Raw genomic sequence first — 26,343 nt, 5'->3', positions numbered from 1 at the left:
CCTTTCCTTTTCACATATAAAACTACCCTAACAGTTTATGAATGAAATTTAGAACATTATCTTTTTCACTTATATTCTTACAGTAACTCACCGCCCATTTCTTGTTTTCGTGTACTGGAGTTACTCGTGGCGTCACCTTAGTTACATCGAACCTGCACTCGAAATTCGCTCCTTCACTGACCTCGCAGAATACTCTCGCTGACTGATTCGCAGAACTCACATCGCAGACTCTCCTCGCGTAACTGATTTTTAACTGGTCTTCCCAGGAGTATTTACACTCCTAGACTCTTCACTTGCCGGACCAGACCAAGCTCGTGCGTGATTAGTGAGTCGGTGGGCAATATTACAAAAGACGATTGTTAAACGGACCTGTTACCTTTACCGAAAAGGTTTCTTTAGCCCTTTTATGGATTCCTCCCATTATTTTATTTATTTATTTTCTACTACTCCCATTATTTATTTTCTACTACTTTCTTCTTAATTGGTAGGAATCAGTTACTCAGGTCTGTTATACCGGTCTTATTAGAATACTATTAGTTTCCGTAGGTGTTATCCTAGAACCACTCGGCTCAGGCCATTCTTTCTGTCTGTGTATGCGTAAAATACGGAGAAACTTTTAGTGTAAAATATCATATTAAGTATAGCATGGAAATTTACAAACCGTCTGAGAGATAAAATTACAACCCTCAGACATATAAAGCATAATTAAAGCTTTTTAACAATTTTAATTAGTCACCGAAAAAATAAATCGAGACCGTAAAATTATTTTCAAAATTAGGCTTACGATGAAAGCATAAAAATTCTTGAAGCTAATTTTTTTTGAGTATCATTAAGAGCAACTGTTAAATCTTAAATGGGCTCAGAGCCTTTTGTAATGTTGTTTAATACCCTATTAAAAAAAAAACAAATAAACTATAAAAACCAATGAAAATATTTTCTGTCACTGATAGCGTAACTCTGTTTACTGGAGCGATTTTATTCAGTTACTGCTGCATTTATTTAAATAAAGACTAATTGCTAAATAATGAAACCGTAGCCTCAAGATTAATTCGTTTTCTAACTTCAGTATTTAGAGCTTAAAATGTTATTATTAATTCCACAAGCCATTGGTAAAAGTCGAATCTATTTCTTTTCCCAGAGAATCAAAAATCTAGAAAAATGAATAAACAAATACTTAATGAGTATTTATTTATTTCTTATTTTATTTATTTATTTACTTACCGTTTTATTCTGATATTTGATTATTTTTTGAGATTTAATTTTGATTTACTTTTTAAGATTTAGTAAGCTAATACATAGGGAGTTTTTATTAAAAAAATTTGTTAAATTTACGTAATAAGTATTTAAGATTTTTGAATAATCCTTTAATGTTTTGCTTTAAAATGAACGAAGGAAATGTAGATGTGAAAGTGTGATGCTCGAAGTTCTATCTATATATAAACATGAAATTTTGTGGGACGCTATTTATATCATTAAGTTTTTTGGAATGTTATTAATATCTGCTTTAACAATGTTTCGGCTAATAATTACAATTGTGATTAGTATTCAATTGCGATAGTTTCATTGTTTCGGTGTCAATTAAAAATTCAGTAAGCCAACTCTGATTTACAAAAAACGAAGTGTTGTAAAACTTACTTCATCAAAATGAAATCTTGAAGAAATTTTTTTGTCATGTTATTTGCAGCAGTTAAATTATTTTGAAGATTTATTTCAGCTAAAAATTGTATGCACTTTTAACAAAATAAAAAATTACCTATCAAAATTAATTTAATGAAAACTGAACTGAAGTGGATTGAACCGCATTACGAATTGAATCTTTTTTTTTTTATTTTTTTATTTATCGAGTAAGGTTTTAAGATTTATTTTTTAAAGTAAATGAAATTAACGTAGTTCAGTACTGCCTTAAAATTCTGATTATCTGCTACTGTTTATACTCCAAAAGTATTACGTAGTCAATTCATTTGCAGAACTTTTGGCAGCATTCAAACACGTGAACCGATTTCACAATTACTAGCTTAGGCGAGGTGGCTCCATATAATTACACTTTCACATGTCAAACAGTTGGTCTTCAGCGTTTCCGCCTGACAGACAGAGTTCATTCATATAGAGTTACACATATAAGCGTATATATGTATGTAAGTTTTAACACCCACACACTTACATACTCAGTCGACAGAAACATGCAAGCCATACTTTACACTTCACATTAACGTGCGTATACGTAATACTTATTACAGAAAAAGTAATGACTTGTTACATACTAATCAGTCATTAACCCTAATAATTATGAGATACAACCAATTTTTTAGTTAACAAACAAATATCGTTAATTATGAAGAAATAAATAATAATTAGTAAAATAAAATGAACTTTAAAAAAAACATTAAAATTCCATGCGGAGGTCCCGGTCACGGTTTCTTTCATCGCTACCAACTGGTAGCGTATCTTTTCATATTCTACCAATTTTCAACGGGCTGTTGAACGTCCGCTTGAATGTAGAATAACTGTTGATGTTCGCTATTTCATAAAATAAAAAAACTAAAATCAATTTTTAAAAATCCGAGTAAAAATAAAAAATAATACTTTGTAATATTTTACATCTCATTTCCCGATTTGCAGAAGTCAGCACCACATTGCATACGATAACCAACAATCTGTTTATTGCTCTGACAAGAAAAAAGGCTTTTAGAAAGTATTTAAAATATTATTGTTATTGTCATTTTATTACGTTATTTACAAGTCGATTTTTTAATTTTTTATGTTTATTTTACATTTGGTAGTTTCATTTCTAATTAAAATATGATAAGATCATCAAAAGATTGCAATGATCTTTTTTATGTAAGAAAGTTTTTTGGAAGAAATTTCTTTGGTGATGCTATTGTTATTACATTTTCCCAAATAATATTTGTGGAAAAGTTTTTTCTACCCCAAAATAGAATTACTGATAAAAGGATTTTTTTGTCATCGTAAATTACTATTGGATATTTATAGCGTGCACAGTCTGATATTTTGATCTCCAAAGTATTTTCAACCAAAAACTAAAAAAAAACAATCAACCAGAAAACTTAGGGTAAAAATATAATACAAATGCCAGAATTCCACACAACCTTAGTATTTGGTGTTAGCAATCACTTTGCGTCGTTTTTCTGTCCCATTTCTTAATTTAATCAAAAGATTTCTAGCTTCTGAGTAAGACTCTTACTCTTTACGGTTAACGGTTGATAAATTGACCATGATGATTGATCTTCACACCGAAATTAAAAAAAGAAGTTGCAGTTAATTTATTTTCTTTGTTAATACACAGATTTAATATTTTTGTGACCTTAAACTTGTTTTAACTTATGTTTATTTTAGAATTTAATGCTTAAAAATTACGTATCATAAAAAAATTAGTAAATAAAGATGATCAAATATCTTTATGAATATGCCAGTTAAATAAGATTCAATCTGAGGAATCAGTAGTAGTATTAAGACACGGAAGTTATATTTCAATTTGTACAGTTTTTTAACGGTTAAACAAAAAACCTTACAAGATTAGTGAAAATGAATAAATACTTATATTCTGTATGGAAAGTAAACGTTCCTCGTGCTGATTTTAGCCTTGAAGTAAAATTAAAATGTTTCTTTCTGTGAAGGGTATAATAAACACAATATAATTAATAATAATAACAGTTATAAGTATTATTTTTTTTATTTTTTGTTATACCATCACTTCAAAATAAACTTCGTGCAGTGTTTCGTTACTTATGACACAGGAATTTTTTATAAAAAAATAAAAGAAAATCGCCTTCAATCTCCTTCTATGGAAAATAAATTATAAAAAAGATATTCATCCTTCAAGTAAAATAATGGTAAATTATTTACAATAACTATGAATAGTTATTTATATGATGCAAAATACCATTCTCTTTCCGATCATAAAACTTAAATAATCACTGTTTTAATGAAAATACTCATTGCCGTATTTAATGTACTTAAATTAAGAAGATTATTTACAAAAATATAAAGATGGATATTATTTCGTAATATATTATTATATAACTTATGTACGTTACGAAATAAACCATCGTAGTTAATAAACGTATAAACTTTCATAAAATGGTTAATAAATGTTGTTTCTTACTGATTGATCAGTGATTTAAAAGGAACTATTATACGTAGAACACAGCTGTGATAATTTTAATAAATTAATTTTATAAACGGTAAAAAAATAAATTCTTAAAGCTTTTTATGAGTAATTGTGATTTCAATAAAAACAATATTTGATCATAAAACGCTAATAAATAAATATAAAATTCGTATAGGAAATTTAATTAAGGTAATTTAATCTTATTCATTTCGATTGACCTTTTGAATGCCCTTTATAAATATTAATCGTCAGCACTTTTATATTAAAATAATTTTTAATAAAAGTACTTACTACGCTTTGATTAAAATTTCAACATTAAAAGTGAAATAAATCAAAGCATGTTTGAAAAGCCGTTAGTTATTTGACTGGTTTGAGGAAATTTTCTTAAGGCCTAATTTCTGCTCTATGCTAATAAAACTTTTTTTTAATTCGAGTATATTTTCCATCTAAGAATTTACTTAACGTTTTTAAATTACATCTTTCTGGTATAAATACATCAGTACTTTTTAAATTAACAAGTAGAAATTCTCCAATTATTTGACTCGTTTTCAGATTATTTCGGGATTATATACTTCATAATTTGTTCGTTAATCCGATCACAGTTCAGAAATCGGTATTGTCTAGAATCAGACCAAACGTTCTAGATGAGATATTAACGTTAATTGAACCCTAACTACTAAATTTAATTAGTACATATGTAGGCCGATAAAAATTAACCACATTTTAACTGGGGTTGATAATTTTTTTTTGCCGTTTCAGAACAGCTGATCGGTAATAGATCTTAACTGATCAATTAAATCGATTTTTCGAGGGTTGCCTTACATTTCATTACAGTCAATAATAAATAAATTTGTTTCAGTCTCTCTTATACTGTAAAAAATATAAAACACTTTAAATGCAAGCGATTCCGATCAGAGTCGATTACGCTGAATGTGCCGATGTAGATCTACAGTAAAAAATAATCCCTTTAGTGAAAAGAATAAATTATGGCTGTATAATTTTCTGTATTTTACGTGACCTTTGTCCGGTGTTGAAGTGTTGAAGCGCAAACCTTTGTCCGGTTTATTGAAGAGGACGATGCGTCGTTCAGAAAGATGTAACAATTACTTTTACCACATCGATTCTAAACCGTATTAAAGTCATATGCTTCAAAAATATATTTCACAGTAAAATTTCACGATTGATGAACAGGATTACATCCACTAACAGCAAGAGTACTACAGGGTAGTGTTTTGTCTACATTTATATACAGTTTATACATTTCTGAGCTATCCTTAGCAGGCAATGTAACCGGGCCATTTTTGCCGACGATACCACTGTTGTATGTTCATGTAGCACAATAGTGTACTAAACTAAACTTGCGCTCTCCATCTTTCATTACATTAAGAAAAATTTTGTTACGTATCTAATATTCGATCCCCTTCAATATTTTTTCTTGAAAATTTATATTTAAAAAAAATAAAATGTTAGAAAAACTTTAGGGAATTATCGATACAAACCAAACAAACTTTGGCCTAAAGCCAATCTTCCCCTTCCTTTCTTTCATGATTTTTACCTTCTAAAATTTTATATTAATTTTCCTCATTGCCGCAATAGACTGAAGCGATTCAGCAGTTTTCTCGTCTACAGTTTAGTTGGTTAAATAGAAGGAAATATTCTATCTGCTTTATAGATTAATTAGCTGTTAACAATTATTAAAACCGGGCTTATATTATCATCATTCAAAATTTAAAATTATTTTGCAGTTATATTGTTTTGCATAACACACATCTTAATGAACAAATTACCGTTGAAAATTTATAGAATTATTATTTTTATAGGTAGATTTTTCTCATAATAATAGAAATATTTAATTTAAAATTAAAAAAAAACTTTCTAAAATCACGAATACTAGATAATGTCATTACTCTCATTGAAACATGTAGGTAATATATGAGAGCAGTCGCAAATAAAATAAATGTTCGTTCTCATGAAGTGAAATTAGAATCAAGGACCGGCTAAATCGTGTGTGGGAGCATTTAAAGCCCTGGCGGCTTATGTTGGGAGAAACCATGACACAGGACAAAGGGTTTGACATCTGAATGTGCGTATTAAGGTTGAATGCTTGCACGAATATTACTCCTTTGTGAGAAATCTTAACCATAATTTTTTTATAATAGATAATTCCTTATTGAAAATGAATATCAAGGTTACAAACCTATTGAATATCAGTATCTTCTTTCACAGATTACTCCGTTAGATTTGAATGAAGAATAATTGATATTTAACAAAGAGTACTTTAATACATTATTCTGATTTTAGGATTTAATTAGTTATACCGAAAAAGAAAGTAATTTTTTTTTTTTTAATTTAATCCCTCTGAAATACCGTGTAGAAATTTCTCGTATTTGAAAAACAAATTTAAGAAGAATTATATTTTTAGAAATGTCAGTGAATATTGTGTTAGTACGATTTCTTATAAGTATTCTATAACATCTCATATTTATTTTCTTATATCCTCACTAATAAAAGGATAATAGCATTTCAATCATTTTACTAAATACCTCGACAACGAAATAGTAATAATATTAAAACTTCTGAAACCCCGAACTGCTTACTCAACAAAATGAATCTTAAAAACATGTAGGAGTTTTCTTATTTACGACGAAACCTAATACTTCTTATTTAAGGGAAATGTTTTCGTCGTAAACTTAACTGACTGTGTGATCTTAAATTTAGCTTATGTGAAAAATGTGCGTATCTAGATCACTAAAAATGAATAATATTCCCTACACAAGTACCTTAAAAGTGGATTGATTATTTTTATTACGGGAATTTCCCATGAATTAAATAATGTTCAATTAATTAGAAAGGAACGTGCTTTAAAAAGAATCACAAATCTAATTTTTTATAGATTCACTGATGGGATAATTCGCTTCAAACTGAGACCTTCATCTTTGGTTTTGTACACTATAGTAATAACATTTATAATTGTTACATTCTAAGTCAAATAAGAATTTTTTATTTCTCGAATAAATAAAAAAATAACGGAAGTTAAAATTTTCTCTCTTGCTTAATCCCTCTTTTCTTTTTTCTTTCTGTTATTCGAACAGAAAAGGAAGTATATTCTTGGAAATAATTTTTTTTAATTAATTGATATTATGTTAACAATTTAACTTCATTTTACTTACAAGATCAGCTAGCAGTATACCAGATTAAGTAAGTCAATTGTTATCCGCAATGTAGTTATACATTTTATTGCAATACGAATAGGAAACTTACATGTAAATCATTTTTCAACATAGTCCCCTTGCATTTTAACGCACGTGGTTCAAGCACAAGCTTCACTGCACTTTCATTGCACGAGCTTCCTGATGCCCTCATAAAAGAAGGTTTTCGGTTGAGTTGCAAGCCAGGAATGCACCGCTTCTTTCACTGTTTCGTCCGAGGTAAATCGACAGCCCTTAATGCCTCTTTGAGTGGACCAAACAAGTTGAAGTCAGATGGGACAAGATCAGGACTATACGGATGATGAGCCAGTACTTTAAAGTTGAGTTTCTGGAGCGTTTCAGCAGTGTGGGCAGCAGTATGTGGACGGGCATTGTCGTGCAACAACACAACACCTTTCGACAGCAGTCCTCGGCGTTTGCTTCGAATTGCAGGCTTCAGCTTGGCAGTAAGCATCTCACTGTAACGCGCACTGTTTATTGTCGTGCCGCTTTCCTCATAATATTCCAGTACGGGGCCTTGTGAGTCCCAAAACACCGTAAGCATCAGTTTTCCTGTGGACGGTTGGGTCTTGAACCTTTTTTTTGCAGGGCGAATTTGGATGTTTCCATTCCATACTCTGCCGTTTACTCTCCGGCTTGTAATGATGGATCAATATTTCATCATCGGTGATGTTTCTGTCTAAGAAGATGTCCCGTTCGTTACCATAGCGATCCAAATATTTTTGGCAGATGTCCAAGCGCGTTTGTTTATGCGACTGTGTGAATTGTTTTGGAACCCATCTTGCACAGACTTTATGAAACCCAAGTCTGTTGTGGATGATTTCGTAGGCAGAACCGTGACTAATTTGCAGACGATGTGCCACTTCATCAATAGTTACTCGTCTGTCTAAGAAAACCACGTCACGTGCACGCTCAATGTTTTCCTCATTTGTGGCGGTAAACGGACGTCCGGCTCCTTCGTCGTGCGTAACACTTGTGCGACCATTTTTGAATTTTTCAATCTGTTCGTAGACACTCCGATGCGGCAACACACTGTTCCTGAACTGTACCGAAAGTCTTCGATGAATTTCGGCCCCTGATACACCTTCTCCCACAAAAAACGGATCACTGAACGTTGCTCTTCTTTGGTGGAAACAGAAAGCGGAACAGCCGTGGTTAACGGCAGGGCAGCGATAATGGAACTAACATAGCAGGATCAAACCTGCACAGACACAACAACAATTAAACCACGCATGCGTCATCTACGCAACACGACAGTACAACCAAACATAAACAAAAATATAACTAAATTGCTGATAATAATTGACTTACCCTCGTATTTATTTAGAAGTTGCGCATTCAGGTAGTTTTGAATTTAAAATAGTACATTTCATTGCAATACACATACAATCTCTTTTTGCAGCAGGTTGCAAATTCTAATATCGAATACTTTTAAAATCTATTATACGATTTTTTTTACGGTAATATATGTAACTTTTTTCTGTTGCAACTTAATATTTACTTTTTTCTTCATGTCTGCGTGGTAAAACTTTTTTCAAGGAGTTATGTGAAAAAACAGCTTCTATAAAAATATATCGGAACATAATAAGTTACTACAATGTAATAACTACTAAAAAAAAAAAAAAATTGTGCAGTTCTGCGTATGAAGACCGACTTTTCGGTAATTTAATTTTGTTTTAATATTTTTTAATTTGGTTTAATATTGCTAAAAATGTATACCTAAAAATAGGTACCAGAGATAAACAAACGTCAACTTCCTGCTTGCAGCGTATAACGAACCACGCTTCTTAACTTGCCCTGCTTTTTTCGACCTTATTGTATTAACAAATCTTCATTACATTTTCATACGCACAACTTCAGATACACTACTACATCATAATACTTATTCGAAAGGTCGGTAATAAAAATAGAAAAATAGTAAACTGTCAAATCAGAACTGGGACTCAGCCTAAGCACTGCTATTTTCTTTACAAATGATGGGAGAAAAGCTCTTAAAGCGATTTTTCATTTTATATACTGATTAAAAAATGCACAGAATACTCTTAAATGCATCGATACTCAGTTTACTATAGGAAAATTATTAATCTTACCCTTCAATGGAAATGTAAGTAAGAAAAAGGCTATTTCGATGCACGCTAACTTTATTGTTTCTATTATTCTAATAAGTACAGACGAACTTATCTATAGAGAAACTTATTGTTACTTATACTATATAATATACTTAACTGTTACAAACAATCCGTTCTAGCGCGATGTAGAACCGTTCTTTTATTCGTGGCTCAAGTGGATCGTTAAGTTATATTTGAAACTTATTAGTGGAAACTTATAAGAAACTTATAAGTGGGATGGACTCTGTCCATAATCTACTCTACTAAACAAATTACGTTAATTTGTGTGGAAGTAGCTATTTTATTCGTTCGGTATGTTTGATGACGTCTATATTATTTATAGTACAGCACATGATAACTTATTTGAAATTTTTATATTATAAAAAGTATCAATATTGGCTAGAATTTGGTTCCGGAACGATTCGAATAAAGCAGAGATGCTAAAATTCCGTTATGGAGGTTGGCGAAACGGCTGTTTATTCATTTTCTTTTTTTTTAGATCATTGATAGCTAAGAGTGTAATCTGTATTCCTATTCTTTTTTTCATAAGGTGGATTAAACGATAATATTTCAATACTGTATTTATTTTCTTGATAAGTTTTATTCTGATCTGATTATCGAATTAATTAGAATGATTACTATATCTTTTAGTACATTCTAATTACGGTTAACGCTCAATATAAGCATCATCTCCAGGTTCTACATTGTTTTTATTATTGGTCGGGATATACTGAATACAGTGAAACATCTGCTTCCTTTTTTTACAATTCTTTAGGCATTAGAATTTTCTGTTTTTTGGCATTCTAAAAAAAAGTCCAGTGTCAATGTCATTAAAAAAAAAGTAATATTCGAATTAACTGAAATGAAATATGAATAGTTATTATAAAATAACTCTGAAGTTTATAGTGTAACGGGAATAACAAATTCGTTAACAGATAAAAGTTTATTTAAACTTTTATTAACTTTTTAACTTAATTTATATATTATAGTATATTATATTGTATTATACTTTAACTTAATTTGAATTTTTATTTGAACTGTATAATGCAATCGCTTGCTTTTTTCCTTGATATAATGTACTCCTAAACATTAAATTTTGATCGTTATAATATTGCAGTCAGTGAAAATGTAAGCGCATTACGTATTAATTTTTCAACGATTAGTTTCGCATTTTATATTCAAGTTATTCAGATGTTAAGATTCTATCTGACATATTCCATCATTTAAAATCAAATTTCATCAAGTGAAAGTAAGAAACATCTTCGTTCAGAAAATTTGAAAATATTTTAAGAGAGATTAGAATGAATATATCAGATATGAAGCAATAATTTTCCGATGCGGGACTATTTAGGATGTCAATTATGTTAACACATGTCCCACAAAGAAAAAATAAATTTACTTTAATTTTTACCCTATCCACTTCAATCAGTCACATCTCACTCCGTAATAACAAAGGATAAGTAACAGAACTAAAGTAATAAATGCAATGTAATTGTTGCTGTTTTAAAAGTATGAAAAAAAGATTAGTTTTTGTTTTCAGAAAGTTAAAACAATTTAATTATTTTTCATGTAAATTAAGTGTTTAATCTCAAAATACTTGTACTGAAGTGCGAAATAATGTATCTTTATTAAATATTTCTCTCTGTTTAAAACATAACATTTTTGGAAAAATTTATTTAATAAGGATATTATTTTATTCATGATTACAAAAATTTATCCTTAAAAGTCATGAAATGGGAAGATTCCGGACGTAACCCAAAATAGTATTCTTATCGCGAAGTTCATTTATGATACTGTTTTCTTTTACGTTAATCGCTGACATATTTTGAAACATGCATGTACGTGACGAGTTATTTTAATTACGTTACCTTCATAAAAAATAAAATATCTTACATTTTTATATAGAATTTCTTACGGTAAAAAGTACTTCCATCTCTGCCATTGCAGTGGCCACAGGGATGATTTGTTGACCCACAGAGCGTGCGTCCTTGTCAAGGAAGCGAGTAGAGCTGTAATGTTGTGCTGTCGTAGCCGTTATGCAACGGTGCCGCCCCTGTGCACAGTTCCGGGCCCGGCGCACGATCCAGGGCAGCGGTAGGTCATCCGATCCTCCGTTGGCGCCAGCCGGAACTGCCTCACCCTGGTCTCTTCCGTCATCTGGAACACCTGTAACCTACCTCCTAGTAAACACTAGCATATAGCCGACGAATCCTTGTTAAATTAAGATATCAGACAAACGATCTCTTCAGACAATGCCCTGAAATAAAACTAATAAGCGTTTGACCGTAGTGTTCAATCTAAATCGAAAGTTCTAGAATTTCGTAATGTAAAAATAGAAATATCTATAACTTAAAGTTTGTATATAATTTATTGATAACGCATGAAATAATTACCCGAAAGGTCATAAATACAGTATTTTTTTTTTTTTTTTAGGTAATTTTTCAACGAATGAAAAAGCCATTAAATTTACAAGTTTATGGGAATACATATATATATTTTTTTTAAATTCTTTATTATTTTTTATTTTTGGGAGTTTTGACTTGAAGATTTTCAACAGTTTTCGTGATCTTCCTACATCTTTCTACAATAGGATGAAAAATTTTAAGAAATTTGTTACAATGAGACTAATATTTAATCTTTTAAATATTACGTTATTGAAACAACTTATTACTTCCAAGAGGCTTACTTATGGTTAATGTTTGCCGGCCAGTTATTGTTATGGAAGTTCCGTAAATGTGCATAAATTTAGGATCTCTGATTATCTTACTGAGTTTTAAAGTAAGGATTTTTAATTTTACAATTACGGATAATTTGTTTTATTTTATATTCGCTGGAATCAAAACATAGATAAAGAATCGAGTATGATGTATCGTATAATCGAGGTTGATTTCATTTATTTTCTTAATACACAAGACCTTACGTAAGACTTTTTATCGTATTAAACCAGCCATTCAAATCAAAGTTTATTCGTTACCTCATTGCTCAGTTTTGTATGTTTGTGTCACCTGATATATCTTCATTGGCTTCCCGTACCCCAAGAATCTTATTTTTTATTCCATTCTTCTGCTTAAGTTTGGGTTTTTCTTATCGATTCTAGTCTATCCTCCATATTTCTTTTATTATTCTCTTTCTCTTTCCAGCCATTGAATTCTTCAGCTTAATATTTATGTAAGCACATCTGTTTGAGTTTCCATACTTTTCCTTTTTTTTAACTATCTATACTCTTGTGGAGACAAAGGTTTTTTTATTATCTCGTCTTCAAAGCCTATCAACTTTACCCTTTCCAAAATAGCTACTTTTGATCTTATATATTCTTAACACTTATTCCAATATATTAAAATATTCATATTCTGTAATACTGGAAAATATAGAAAGCGTCAGAAGAAGTTATACTTTCTATCGATCCTCATTCACCCGTATTATTTTGATAATAGAGTCGGTATACAATGTATTTTTAAAGATAATAAACAATATTATTTTTAATAATGTATGTATATAAATGTATTTTTACGAGACCTTGCACTTTAGTAAATATTAGCATATGCATCCAAGTAAAATAAATAATACACATGCTTATTAATAAGTAAGATATTTAATAATAATAATTCGTATTCAATCGAAGTAAGAAATCCCTGAACTTTAGCACTGGTCTATGCACATAATTACTGTAAATTTAGAACTGCTGACGCTCTTTCGAAGCACAGATTTATGACAGAAATATGTTTTTACTACTTACGCAGAATAAAATCGTTTTTGCGAGGGAATAAAATTAATTTTATTATAATAAGAAGATACGCTCACTTTAAATAGTTAATATATATTTCTTAATTTGTTTTTGTGTTATTATTGATCGAATTCAGCATATTTTCTGTAACAACGTAATACTCTCTAGACAGACGTTTTTGAATTTGTTTGGTAATATATTTCATGACCATTAAAAGATTTCAACTTACGGGTAAATAGTAGATAGGGCTGCTCCCTAACTCTTGGACGGAAAAAATTCGTTGAAGGAAAAAGCTTCAACGGCAGTGTTCCGCCATTATCTTTTTGATTAATTATTTTTTTCAACATAATTCCGATTAATTTTAAATTAAAACTTGTTCTCAAAAAAATTAAAGGTAAAAAAATGAATTTGTGTACGATATCATAGAAACTGATAGGTTTTACTTAATTGCAAAAACCGAAATTATTCTCGCCACCTTGTTCCGTGGAGTTGTAGATTGTTACGCTAATGAAAACTGTTAAAACTGTTACTGTTAAAACACAAAATGACAAAAAAAAACACTTTTTTTGAAATGTTCAAAAGATTTCTTTAATATGCAATTCCACTGAACATTTGGCCGTGTTCTGTTTGTTTTTCTAAAATATTTGTTACGTATTTAGTTTGTTAATTTTACTAATGAACGATTTCAAAATAATATACGTACTTCCATATATGAAAATTTACTTATTTAATATTATATTTTTAAGTCATAGTTTCTATGAACTTCATGCATAATTTGCTTGTTGGGTTATATTTTGTGTGTGCTGTGTTGTGTGTCTTCCTTCTATATTGTACGAGTAATACGCAAAGGTTGATGATTGATTCTGTTAGGAGTGGTTTGTTATTTTTCTTTATATCTGTGGTTGAATATCTATCCATTCTGTACAATAAATGCAAAGTTAGTGTATCGCTATTGTTAAATTAATTCAATTCTGATGGTAGCTGTACATCATTGTGAGCTTTTGTTAATTCGACGTACTAAATTGTATATTTTTAAAATTTATTTATTTTTATAATTCTGAAATCACCGTGGTAAAATTTTATTTATGAAATTGCAGGGAATTTTGTTTGAATGCCTGTTATTGACGTTAGTGTTGATTATATACGATTTTAGAGCCAGATATTTTATCAGTAGTTGAGTTTTTATTTTTATGTATATTTTATACAGTTTTTGTCTATTTCTGACGATTTGCGCTAATTAACATGCGTTTTATATTTAATTTACTATCTAAAAATATTTTATATAACGATAGTATGGAATAGTGTCTATAAATGCAGTAATTTTAACAGAAGTTTCACCTCGTCATAAATTAATTTACTTTATCAGTAAAAGAATACTCAAGAAATTTTTTAAACTTTAATGATCTATTTATTTATATAATTATAGCCCACCGGACTGGGTGGTTAACTCGTTGCCGTAAATCAGTCGTTCGACACCTGATTTTCGAATCGAAGGTTCTGAGGTTCAAATCCTAGTAAAATTTACTTCTTTTGTATTGATTTGAATACTAGACTGAAAACCGGATACCGGTGTAGTTCGGTGGTTGGGATCCAATTAACCACACGTCTCACGAATGGTCGGCCTGAGTCTGTACAAGACTACGCCTCATTTACATGTCACATATACTATCCTCATCGCATTGGGCCGTGGGGGGTTGCTTATTGTTTATTAGTTAAACAGATTGAAATATACGTAGGAAAATAAAGTAAAAAACGTTTAATTATTTAAGTAGTAATCAGCTGGTTAATGGAGTAAGCTGAACATAAAAAATGGATTTAAAAATTAAAAAAACTAAATGATTTTTATCCAGAAAAGCATTATTTAATGTTATGTTATTAAAAAATATGGTTGATTTTGTTATAAACTAGGAGAGGAATACTCTGAAAACTACAGAATTTGGGTGTAATTTTATTTTAAAATTAATGGAATCCAAATAAAGAAACAAACTTACTGAAAATCTAAAGCGTACATCATAGTTAGAACAGAGAATTCCTGTATGATTTCGAGTATTTCTACTGAGCTACAAACCATAAAAATGGACAAATATTAATTCATGTAAGGTGTAATAATAACTTTATTTTGTCAAACTACACTCCTGAAGTTTTTTAATAATTGTTAGTATAGAAGAAATACTTTATCTTTAATATAACTAATATTATTTAGCAGCTTGTATTTTTTTAAAAAATGAATCGAGCTTTCTACCGAACGACTTACTAAATACACCTTGCCAATGGTGTTTCCGCTTCGCATAACAGTTATTGGTATCATCGGTTAGAGTAAAACTCTTGGTGTTGATAATTATACAGAAAGTAATTTAGTATTAATATAAGTCTAGAAATATTAATAAAGAAAGTCTAGTATTAATACTGTAATTTTAGATTTAAAATGATACTATTAATACAGTTAAATAAAATATCTATATTTATAAATGTTTTTATAAATATCATTCATAGATTTTTAATAGTCTGATTAAAAAAAAAGTAATTTCTTACCCGTCTAATAGAAATGGATCAATTGAAAGGATTAAATTTTGTTGCTTTTTATAATGTTCCGTTTTGCACAAGACTGCTGCTATGCTCTACAAACGCTGTAACTTCCTCTCGCATCATGACCCACAAACAAACACATTTGCCGGTTCAAGATCGAATCAACACTACTTTATTACTTGAGGTGGTTTTCAGCGTGATTTGTGCTTTATTGAATAATAAATACAAAATTAAAATTAATAATTCAATACTGAAAGTAAATTCTGAATATACTATTTTATTTTTTTTTAAGTTCTTCATTAGCTTCAACTAGTAAATTATCTACTTGTTATTAACTTGGGGAAATATTTGGAGATAAGGACTACTAAAATATAAAATACTGTAATTTAAAAAAAATATTTCTAAACAGACAACATTTAATGAATACTTGTCTTTTTAAAGTTAAAAATATTTTTGGTTGAAAGACAATTAAAAAGTTAGTCTGTTAGATGCATTTCTAGATGAGTAGTCTGTTAAATCAATCAGTAAATTTCGAAAAAGACCTTCTGGTATTCTTACAGATTTTTCGAGAATTAAGCACATGCAATAATTACGTTTGACAGGAAACTACGTAAAACAAACTATAGACAGAAAATATCGCTTTTGATGCTACACATGTTTGTTAAAATTCGTATTGAAAACACAAAAATCTCATAACTTTCCTAGAAAACAATTCTAAAACCTGCTAAACGTTTTGCAAAATATTTCCGAAAATATTACAGAGTATGTTAAGAATTATTATTATGAAAATAATGTAAACCAGTTAAAAACATAGAGGATTTATTTTAGTAAGCTAAATATTTATTTACAAGTTACCTATTGACATTTTTACTTTTGTTCTCGTAACTTTTCCTTAACGAATGTCAGCGAGTCCAAAATATTTAAAAACTCAAGTTTTTTTGGAAAGTTAAATGTAGATTTGAGAAGAGATCTAAGAATAACACTCAGCTCAATAGTCAGTCAAAATTAGGATGATATATCCTGTGAATGAAAGTAAACAAATCGGAAGGGGAAAATTTAAAATTATAGTGTATACAGTTATTATTTTAAGTAACCCTGAGATCCTGCGTTAGGATCTTTAAAACTCTAAGACGTACAAAAAACTTTAGATTAGGAAATTCACTTATTTTCCCCTAAGCGTTAAAATGATTATATTTTATTTTTTTTTTAGTTGGTCCATTTTTCTAACATGTTTAACAATTTTATTTTTTCAAATAACAATCCCTAGTTTTTTTGCCAGCATTCGATATGTCATCGTTTTTTTTTGTTTTTTTTTAATTATTGTAAACGCAACTACACTAAACTTACATTAACTACAGGCTTTCAAAAGTGAAAAAATAGATCGGACCGACTGAAGATCAGATGTAGATCTAACAGTGGATCCTGAAGATGCCATACTTAAATATTCTATCATCCTTGTTCTCCAGAAAACATGACTTAAAAAAAAAGAAGTCAATGTTTAAACAATCAACATTTTTATATTTTAGAATAAGTTAGCCCGTATAATTTTTTTAGAGTTTTTATAAATGTACTAATAATATACAAAAATTATTTAAGTCTAAATAAAATATTTGTTTATTTTTTTAAACAAATTGTTTTTGTTTATCTAATAATGATCTTATTAAGCCTAAATTACTTTTTTCCTTTTATTAATTCTATTAGTAATCTTTCCTTTACAGTTACTGATGGAGCAGTTGAATATTATGGTAAACCATTAGGACCGCTTAGTTCATTACATCATGGTGTAACAGGGAATGTTTTCGCCGTAGACGCTCGAACAATTCACATCAGAGATTTTAATTACGATGGAGAAGGACCTGGTAAGTTTTACACATTTATACGCAATATATTTTCACATGTTTAGTTCTACTTACGTAAAAAATAAAAAACTCACATTATTGTATTAATAATGTTCATTGTTTCTATGAATAATAATAATATTCATTAGTGGATGATTCTCATTAATTTTACTTATGAAAGAACGGATAAATTATACGTTTAGTTCTACTATTTTATAATCGTATTTCATTCTTTGACGTTAATCTAAATAATTAAATGAAAATATGTCTGTTCAAGTATCACTCCTGAACGGTTTATCCGTTTTTAATAAAATTTGCTAATATCAATCTTTACCGAAACTTAGTCTTTTTAAAGTATTAAAAAGACCGTTATTAGAAATTAATACACCAGGGTTATACCTTCCCATCTTGATTGAAAACATGAAAACCTTTAGTCTGAAATATATTTAATATTTTTTTCCGTTATTAATATTTTGCTTATGATATGTATTGCTAACATCTCTCTGAGATGTACGCGAAGGTCTACACAGTAATTGCAGTCGTTACTACGTAAAAACCTCTATCAAAAGAGAAAACAGAATATTTATTTTGAAATAACAGAAAGTAGAAATCATGTGATTTACGATGGGGGATTTTCTGGATCTATAATGGCTACGGAAGTTCATAAGCACTAAATAGTATTTCGAAAGGTTTTCAGATTTAAAGCATTTCAGGTTTGAAATATCAACCTTGAATATTTAAAATTGTTTAAATCTTTTAAAATGATTTTGTCTATACGTTAAAATCTTGTTCGTGTATTTTACGTTTTTTAATTTATACATACATAAAATAAATATTAATTTTTTGTTTTTGCTTGATGAATTAATTCACCAGAGGAGCTTTGAAGCTTGTACTTGGGAATGTGGAAATTAAATTTTTGTATTAATGAAAAATGAATGCCTGACCGTGATTCGAACCCGGAACCCCCGGATGAAAGACCGAGACTACAACTTCGCCACTGTGATCGGCGGATTTGTTCTCATTATCAATTTTTAACTATTGATATTTTTTTATTAATTTATTTTTATGCAATCAATATTCTGAAAGAATTTGCGGATATTGAATTTAAATTTATTTAAAATAACTTCTTCGGATTTTTTTATTTAATTTCATTTGAAGTATTGTCGCTAATATTAAAATGATATAGAACAAATTATATTTTTTTAATAATAATTCTTGACACATAATTTTAAGGATCGAATGACTGTATAACATAAATTACACATATCTTTAGATTCCGTTTTTAAAAACTTTTGATAGATAGCTAAACCCATAAACCATTAGCGGCTATTAATCAAAATTTAATAAAGAAACTTTAAGATTATTTTTTTGTGGCAACCTCTTGTTTTATAAGATAACTTAAAATATTTTTTTTTTTTTAAAAGTGAAAGGAATTCCTGTAGAATCCGCCTTAATACTAAAGCAATTATAATAACTTTCTGATATTATTATAAAAATATATGTATGTATAATAGTACAACGCAACAAAATGATAAAATAAACTGCTGCCACGAACAAGAATTGTACAAAAAATATCATAATTTTTAAGCTTTTACTCGGATAGAGGTTTATGAAAATGATAATTCAATGATATAGGTTATGTTTTATATCCAGCTACTCTCTCCTGTCAATGTCGGAAATCTTACCTATGGTTCAGTGTGGTTCACTTTATATAATTGTAAAACCTTAATTTACAAAAATATGCCGTTAAACTGATGCTCAAATACGACTCACTTCCTGCTCTTCAATCACATACGAATTTCTCCGTCGAATTACATCTAAAGTTTCAACAGAATTTATCACAACCAATACAATTGATAATTTTTATAGTTACACAATTTATACAGTGAAGGTTCAGTTCGTTTGGGTAGATTTAATTCATTTGGCTGAGACGCTTTAGAACATCAACACTTGAATTTGGTCTCCCAATAATTAATTGAGTGACATACCGGTAGAAACTTCTGCCGTTATTAGAAATGAATGGTATTTCCATTCTTTTTTTTGTATTTATTAGGTAGATTAGAGGTTTGTTTTTGTTTGTTTAACCTCCGGGATCACCGTTAAGTATTGCTTCAGAGGATGAATGAATGATTTGTAGCGTGTGTGTAATTACCGTGCCTGACAGTGATTCGAACCCGGGATGAAAGGCCGAGACCCTACTACTCGCGCCACGGAGGCCGGCAGATTAAAAGGTTTGCAAGCAATTAAACGCACTTTAAAACTTAATAGCTGATAATTGATTTAAAAAATATTACATATTACAGAGAGGGTAACATGCATTAAATAAGTTTATTTTCTATGTTTATAAGAAAACGATCATGGTGTAACATTATTTCGTTTACAGGAAGTAGAAGGATGGTTTTGAGAAAGAAGCAGTGAGTATGAGACTACTGGCTCGAGATGCCTAGAAAAGAATACGAAAATAAATAAAATACAATGATTGTTTTAATTACGATGAGCTATTTTATAAATTAATAAATATATTTGCTCCCTCTATGAATCATGAGACCTTGCTGTTGGTTAGGGGGCTTGAGTGCTCAGTGATACAGAGTAGCTTGACCGAAGGTGTAACCATATCGAAGAGGTATCTGTTGAGAGCCAGACTAAGGAATGATTCCTAAAAGAGGGCAGCAGCTCTTTCAGTAGTTGTTAAGGGCGTAAGTCACGTCGACTTAAACGGCCATATCAACATCACTCTGTCCTCTGAGTATTGCGCAGCTGAAAGCAATGGAAAACTACAGCTGCTTTTTTTCCAAGAAAATGTAGCTCTCTGCATTTTCATATAGCAATGATGGAGGCGCCTTCCTTGGTAAAAAGGAAATTCTTAAATCAGCAGAAGCGAACTTAGGCGGAACAAAGAGAACTGGTAGAAAACCTTGGGTTTGAGAGATATATTGTAGCTGATGGATGAACGTAGAAAATATAAGAATGCTAGTGATGAAGAAAGTAAAAGGAACTATCAACAATTAAGAAATACTGTAAACAGGAAGTGCGAACTAGCGAAAGAAGAGTGGATTAAAGAAAAGTGTTCAGAAGTAGAAAAAGAAATGAACATTGGTAAAATAGACGGAGCATACAGGAAAGTTAGGGAAAATTTTTGGGTACATAAATTAAAATCCAATAATGTGTTAAACAAAGATGGTACACCGATTTATAATACGAAAGGTAAAGTCGATAGGTGGGTGGAATATATTGAAGAGTTATACGGTGGAACTGAATTAGAAAATGGTGTTATAGAGGAAGAAGAGAAAATTGAAGAGGATGAAATGGGAGAAACAATAATGAGATCTGAACTTAAGAGAGCATTAAAAGATTTGAATGGCAGAAAGGCTCCTAGAATAAACGGAATACCTGTATAATTACTGCGCAGTGCAGGTGAGGAAGTGATTGATAGATTATACAAACTGGTAATATTTATGAAAAGGGGGAAGTTCCGTCAGATTTAAAAAAAAAGTGTTATAGTCATGATACCAAAGAAAGCAGGAGCAGACAAATGTGAAGAATACAGAACAATTAGTTTAACTAGTCATGCATCAAAAATCTTAACTAGAATTCTATACAGAAGAAGAAGGAGAGTGGAAGAAGTGTTAGGAGAAGACCAATTTGGTTTCAGGAAAAGTATAGGGACAAAGGAAGCAATTTTAGGCCTCAGATTAATAGTAGAAGGAAGATTAAAGAAAAACAAACCAACATACTTGGCATTTATAGACCTAGAGAAGGTATTCCATAATGTAGCCTGGAATAAAATGTTCAGCATTTTAAAAAAATTAGGGTTCATATACAGAGATAGAAGAACAATTGCTAACATTTACAGGAACCAAACAGCAACAGTAATAATTGAAGAACATAAGAAAGAAGCCGTAATAAGAAAGGGAATCCGACAGTGATGTTCCCTATCCCCGTTACTTTTTAATCTTTACATGGAACTAGCAGTTAATGATGTTAAAGAACAATTTAGATTTGGAGTAACAGTACAAGGTGAAAAGATAAAGATGCTACGATTTGCTGATGATATAGTAATTCTAGCCGAGAGTAAAAAGAATTTAGAAGAAACAATGAATGGCATGGATGAAGTCCTACGAAAGAATTACCGAAAAAATAAACAAGAACAAAACGAAAGTAATGAAATGTAGTAGAAATAACAAAGACGGACCACTGAATGTGAAAATAGGAGGCGAAAAGATTATGGAGGTAGAAGAATTTTGTTATTTGGGAAGTAGAATTATTAAAGATGGACGAAGCGGGAGCGATATAAAATGCCGAATAGCATAGGCGAAACGAGCCTTCAGTCAGAAAACTATTTGTTTACATCAAAAATTAATTTAAATGTCAGGAAAAGATTTTTAAAAGTGGATGTTTGGAGTGTCGCTTTATATTGAAGTGAAACTTGGACGATCGGTATATCTGAGAAGAAAAGATTAGAAGCTTTTGAAACATGGTGCTATAGGAGAATGTTAAAAATCAGATGGTTGGATAAAGTGACAAATGAAGAAGTGTTGCGGCAAATAGATGAATAAAGAAGCATTTGGAAAAATATAGCTAAAAGAAGAGACAGACTTATAGGCCACATATTAAGGCATCCTGGAATAGTCGCCTTAATACTGGAGGGACAGGTACAAGGAAAAAATTGTGTAGGCAGGCAAAGTTATGTAAAACTAATTGTTAGGAATGTAGGATTTAGGGGGTATACCGAAATGAAACGACTAACACTAGATAGGGAATCCTGGAGAACTGCATCAAACCAGACAAATGACTGAAGACAAAAAATATATATATATATATTTGCTAAATTGCTACTATTTACAAATTTTCTCATCGTTTCACCGTAGAAAAATAACTGATAGATATCAGCAGTAAATCATAAAGAGCGCAAAACTTTTGCTAAAACAACTCATTCACTATCTGGGAAGGTAACACGAATGTAATTTACTTCGTTATTCTCTGCAAGTTTTTTTACCATATTTTAATTCAAAAATATAAACGAACAAAAAATAGATAATTTTTAAAGGCTTGTAAAGAACTAAACACATTTTGTAGTAATAGCAACTTTGATAAATATCTCAGCAAATTAAAAAGTGGAAATAAATAATTTTCATTGTTTTGCTTTTACAATCTTCAGAACCGGAAGATCATAGTGTATATTTTTACTGATATTGTAATAGTAACTTTACATAAATCTTTTAGATTAATTTATTACTACTACAATATAATGTCTACATTATTAATGCTAAAAACAAGTAGAAGCAGTTTTATACATTTTATTAGACTTAGGAAGTCGGCCTGATACACCTCTTAATGTATAATTTCACTTTCGCTTCACCCTTCGCGTGAGTACATAAACGCCAAATCTACTCCCGGTTAATTTCGCTGCTGCTTACTAAGAGTGAAAGTTATTAATATTTTCATCTCACCACTAATTTTTCGCTCCGGTTGACAATTCTTCACGCAGCAATTATCGTCCTATGACATCTCTTTTATTGAATTGATAGCATAACGAAGAAGTTTATTGATAAATAGTAATAAATATCGATTAAGGATAGCGTTACTAAATCCGAAAACAAGAACGGAATATATGATTCGACATGGAGAAACTATATTTCCAAGAATAATTTTCATGAGTGGCAGGATTATAAGTAAATAAAAGATAAACTATTTATTTATTATTTAACTTAGATGATAGTTTTCACTAATCATAAAGGTAAGCGCATCTTACGTAGCAATCATTACAGATTAGTAAGTCTATTGCAGTCAATTTATTTAAGCACTCCTTTAACAGCATATTTTTTTAAAGTTTAGGGATTTTTACTAAAAGCGAAGAATATAAATCAATTAACGTTATGTTATTAGGCTTGCAGCTATTGGAAAACAATTAAAATCTGAAAATTAAATATCGATAAAATAACCGGGAAGGGTACATAAGCGCAAAAATTGATAATAAATAGAACAAAAACACAAATAAAAAAAATGGAAAAAATACTAATCAGAAATATAGGTCAAAATCATAAATAACTCATCACGGAGAGAAGATGGTAAGGTCGCATTAAAAAAAAAGTTTACATCTCTTGAGTGGTTTACGGCCGACGATTTTAATATGTCGTAGACGGGAACTCCTTCCCGTTTGTGTATGACACCTGTTTAATTATGCTTCTAATCCCAAAACTTATACCTCTGAATATGAATAACTGATATTAACCTGAAACTGAAGCCGATCCTTGTTAAACTTATTTCTTTGTGTGTTGTAATTTCGAACCAAACAAATACACATAAATCTTATTGTATTCGTGGTTTAACGTTCATATTTCCCTTCTATTTCTAATAGAAGAAAAATACTTCTTCTTTGTGCAATTTGATTTTAAACGTAAATTCTAATTGATTATACCGCATAAAAATGTCATTGCAACAACTTCAAATATACTGTCATTACATTTACTTTTGCTACGCAATTCAAAAGGAAGTTATGATCTATACTGATGAAATAATGAAAAAATTATTTTACTTTAGGCACAAACCACACTAATAAATACAATGCGACCCTCCCCCCCCCCCCCCACAATAACATCATATAAAATGTTTTTAGACTTTTAAAGATTTGTTGAAAAGATTTTAGATTTTTTTTATTTTTAATATATTTTTTTATCAGTCTGTTGGTAATGACTAAACCGAAGGCATTCCAATTATTCCTGTTTTATATTTTGTCAGTGAGAGACTGATTACTTTATTAACGTTTTTATATTAATTCTACCAACTGTTTACAGCTGTGTTTGATAACAATTGTATCCATCACTATACCAAACCTATTTAATGAACTATCTAAATTTAGTGTTTAAATTGACTATTTATATTTCAAAAAACAACCTGCACAGTTGAAAACGCTTAAAAAATGTAATAATTATACCATCTGGCATGCCTTTACTTAGTAGCGTTGAAGGAAAATTATGGAATAAAATCTTAGTTTATCCCCGCAGATATACGAGTATTATGAAAGACAGATAAAATCGGATAAAATTATAAACTCTAAATCGCCTATAGAATTTAGACTTTATTTAATTTTTTTTTTCTGTTTTTCTTTATATTTATTTCAAAATTTAGAAAATTTAAGCTGTTTTCTTCATTAAATTAAAAGTTTTTTGACACATTTAAAATACTGAAGTACCACTATCCTCTTTACTTAGTTTCAGAAGGAAATTTACTCTGAAAGAGTTTTAGTAAATGATATTAAATCATGAATTATAAGAATAAATTTATACTCATATATTTTACCTTTCCGCGCAATAAATTCACCTCACATCTATAAAGTAAAATCACTTTAGCAGTTACAAATTTATATAGAATTAATATCTATACAAAATATTTACAATCACTGTGTCGCTTATTGATACTGTTACAATTTTTCCTAATTTTAATTTAAATTCTATACGTACTGACATTAACTTTTATTTATTCCTTTTTTAACTTACGACATGCCATTGTTTAAGAAATCATTAATTTTATTACCGTACAGTTTTTGGATTAACATATATTTGATGTTATAGAAAGTATTTAACCCAAAAATATAAAAAGCTGTATCGCCAATTACACCAATGATTAAAATTCATCAGATTTTGTATATTCCACAAAAAATATAAAGCAGTAAGTGAAGCTAAAAATAAGTAAAACGTGTATTGTAATATAATATCCACCACCAAAAATAGTTAATTATTTTTATTTCGTAAGATCTGGTAAAAAACTATAATTTTATTTATACCATAAATTTCTGTACATAAAATAGTTTTGCATTTAAAAATTTTGTTTATAATATTAAATCAGTTACAGTATTAAAATTAGCAAACTTGTTTATAAAAATCGTCTTGTTGATCTTATTACTCGATATTGTTTATTAACTTATTTCATTCAGAAGTAGAATTTATCGTAAGTTATTAAAATTGTTAAAATTATTCAGTTATTATTACCTAAAAAAAAAAATTTAATAACTAATTATGTGATTATTTTTTATTTGTAATATGTCGAAATAGTAATGAATTCTTTTTTTTTTTCAGCCGCTTATTTTTACGCTGGCAACACAAAATCACCAAGCGCTAACGGTTTCATAATTCGAGACGAGAAAGGATTGTAAGTTATACTTGTGGTTTCATTAATTTTTATACTTAAGTAAGGATTATTAAAATTTTTTGTTAGATTATCTTCAAATTGGTTCATTAAATAAAAAGTAGAAGCTACGGTATCATGAAAAAAGTAAATCTATAGTATTATTAGAAGAGTTTGACAAAAGCTAAAAATCGTAAATGAATTTTTAATTTTTGACATCAAAAATCCTTTGTCTCACAGTTTGCCGAGTCCACTTCAATGATATTTATTTATATAAAATTTAAAACATCACAAAATCAATTTCATACAGTTCACCACATCTTTGGTAGAATTCTTCGGCGTAGAAGAAGACCGAGTCAATTGACCTTAAGTCAATTTCCTAATTTAGCAACCTTTCACATTAAAGTCGCTGAAAAAAAAATTTACTATCACGATATTTTCTACAGAAAATGCTACTTTATAGAACAACTTTTCATCGTATTGAAAAATTGTCATCAAAGCGATGATTTGCTTTGTTCTAACTTCATTTTTTATCCCCCACCTCGGTCCACTATTTCGATATCATGTTAACTTTTTTCCTTTCTTTTTTATAAAAAAACGTTCCAGATAAATGTTCTATGTATTGCTGGAAATCGCATTATTTTACCAGTTTTAATCAGCTTTGAAGTAAAATATATTCAGGCAG

The 26,343-nt window shown here is 29.6% G+C and overlaps 1 protein-coding gene across 1 annotated transcript in view; it reads left to right on the top strand.

Moving 5' to 3' along the window:
* The window catches only part of LOC142328577 (uncharacterized), a 157,239-nt gene that overhangs the window by 12,210 nt on the left and 118,686 nt on the right, over positions 1-26,343 (top strand). The window contains exons 2-3 of the mRNA XM_075372345.1: positions 17,415-17,555; positions 25,610-25,682. Coding sequence (XP_075228460.1) covers positions 17,415-17,555; positions 25,610-25,682 — 214 coding nt within the window. The remainder of the gene's footprint in view (positions 1-17,414; positions 17,556-25,609; positions 25,683-26,343) is intronic.

The sequence above is a fragment of the Lycorma delicatula genome, chromosome 1 (genome assembly GCF_047948215.1).
Source record: "Lycorma delicatula isolate Av1 chromosome 1, ASM4794821v1, whole genome shotgun sequence".
Lineage (NCBI taxonomy): Eukaryota > Metazoa > Arthropoda > Insecta > Hemiptera > Fulgoridae > Lycorma > Lycorma delicatula.
The sequence above is the reverse complement of the archived record's forward strand: the minus strand, read 5'-3'. Positions and strand labels throughout refer to the sequence as shown.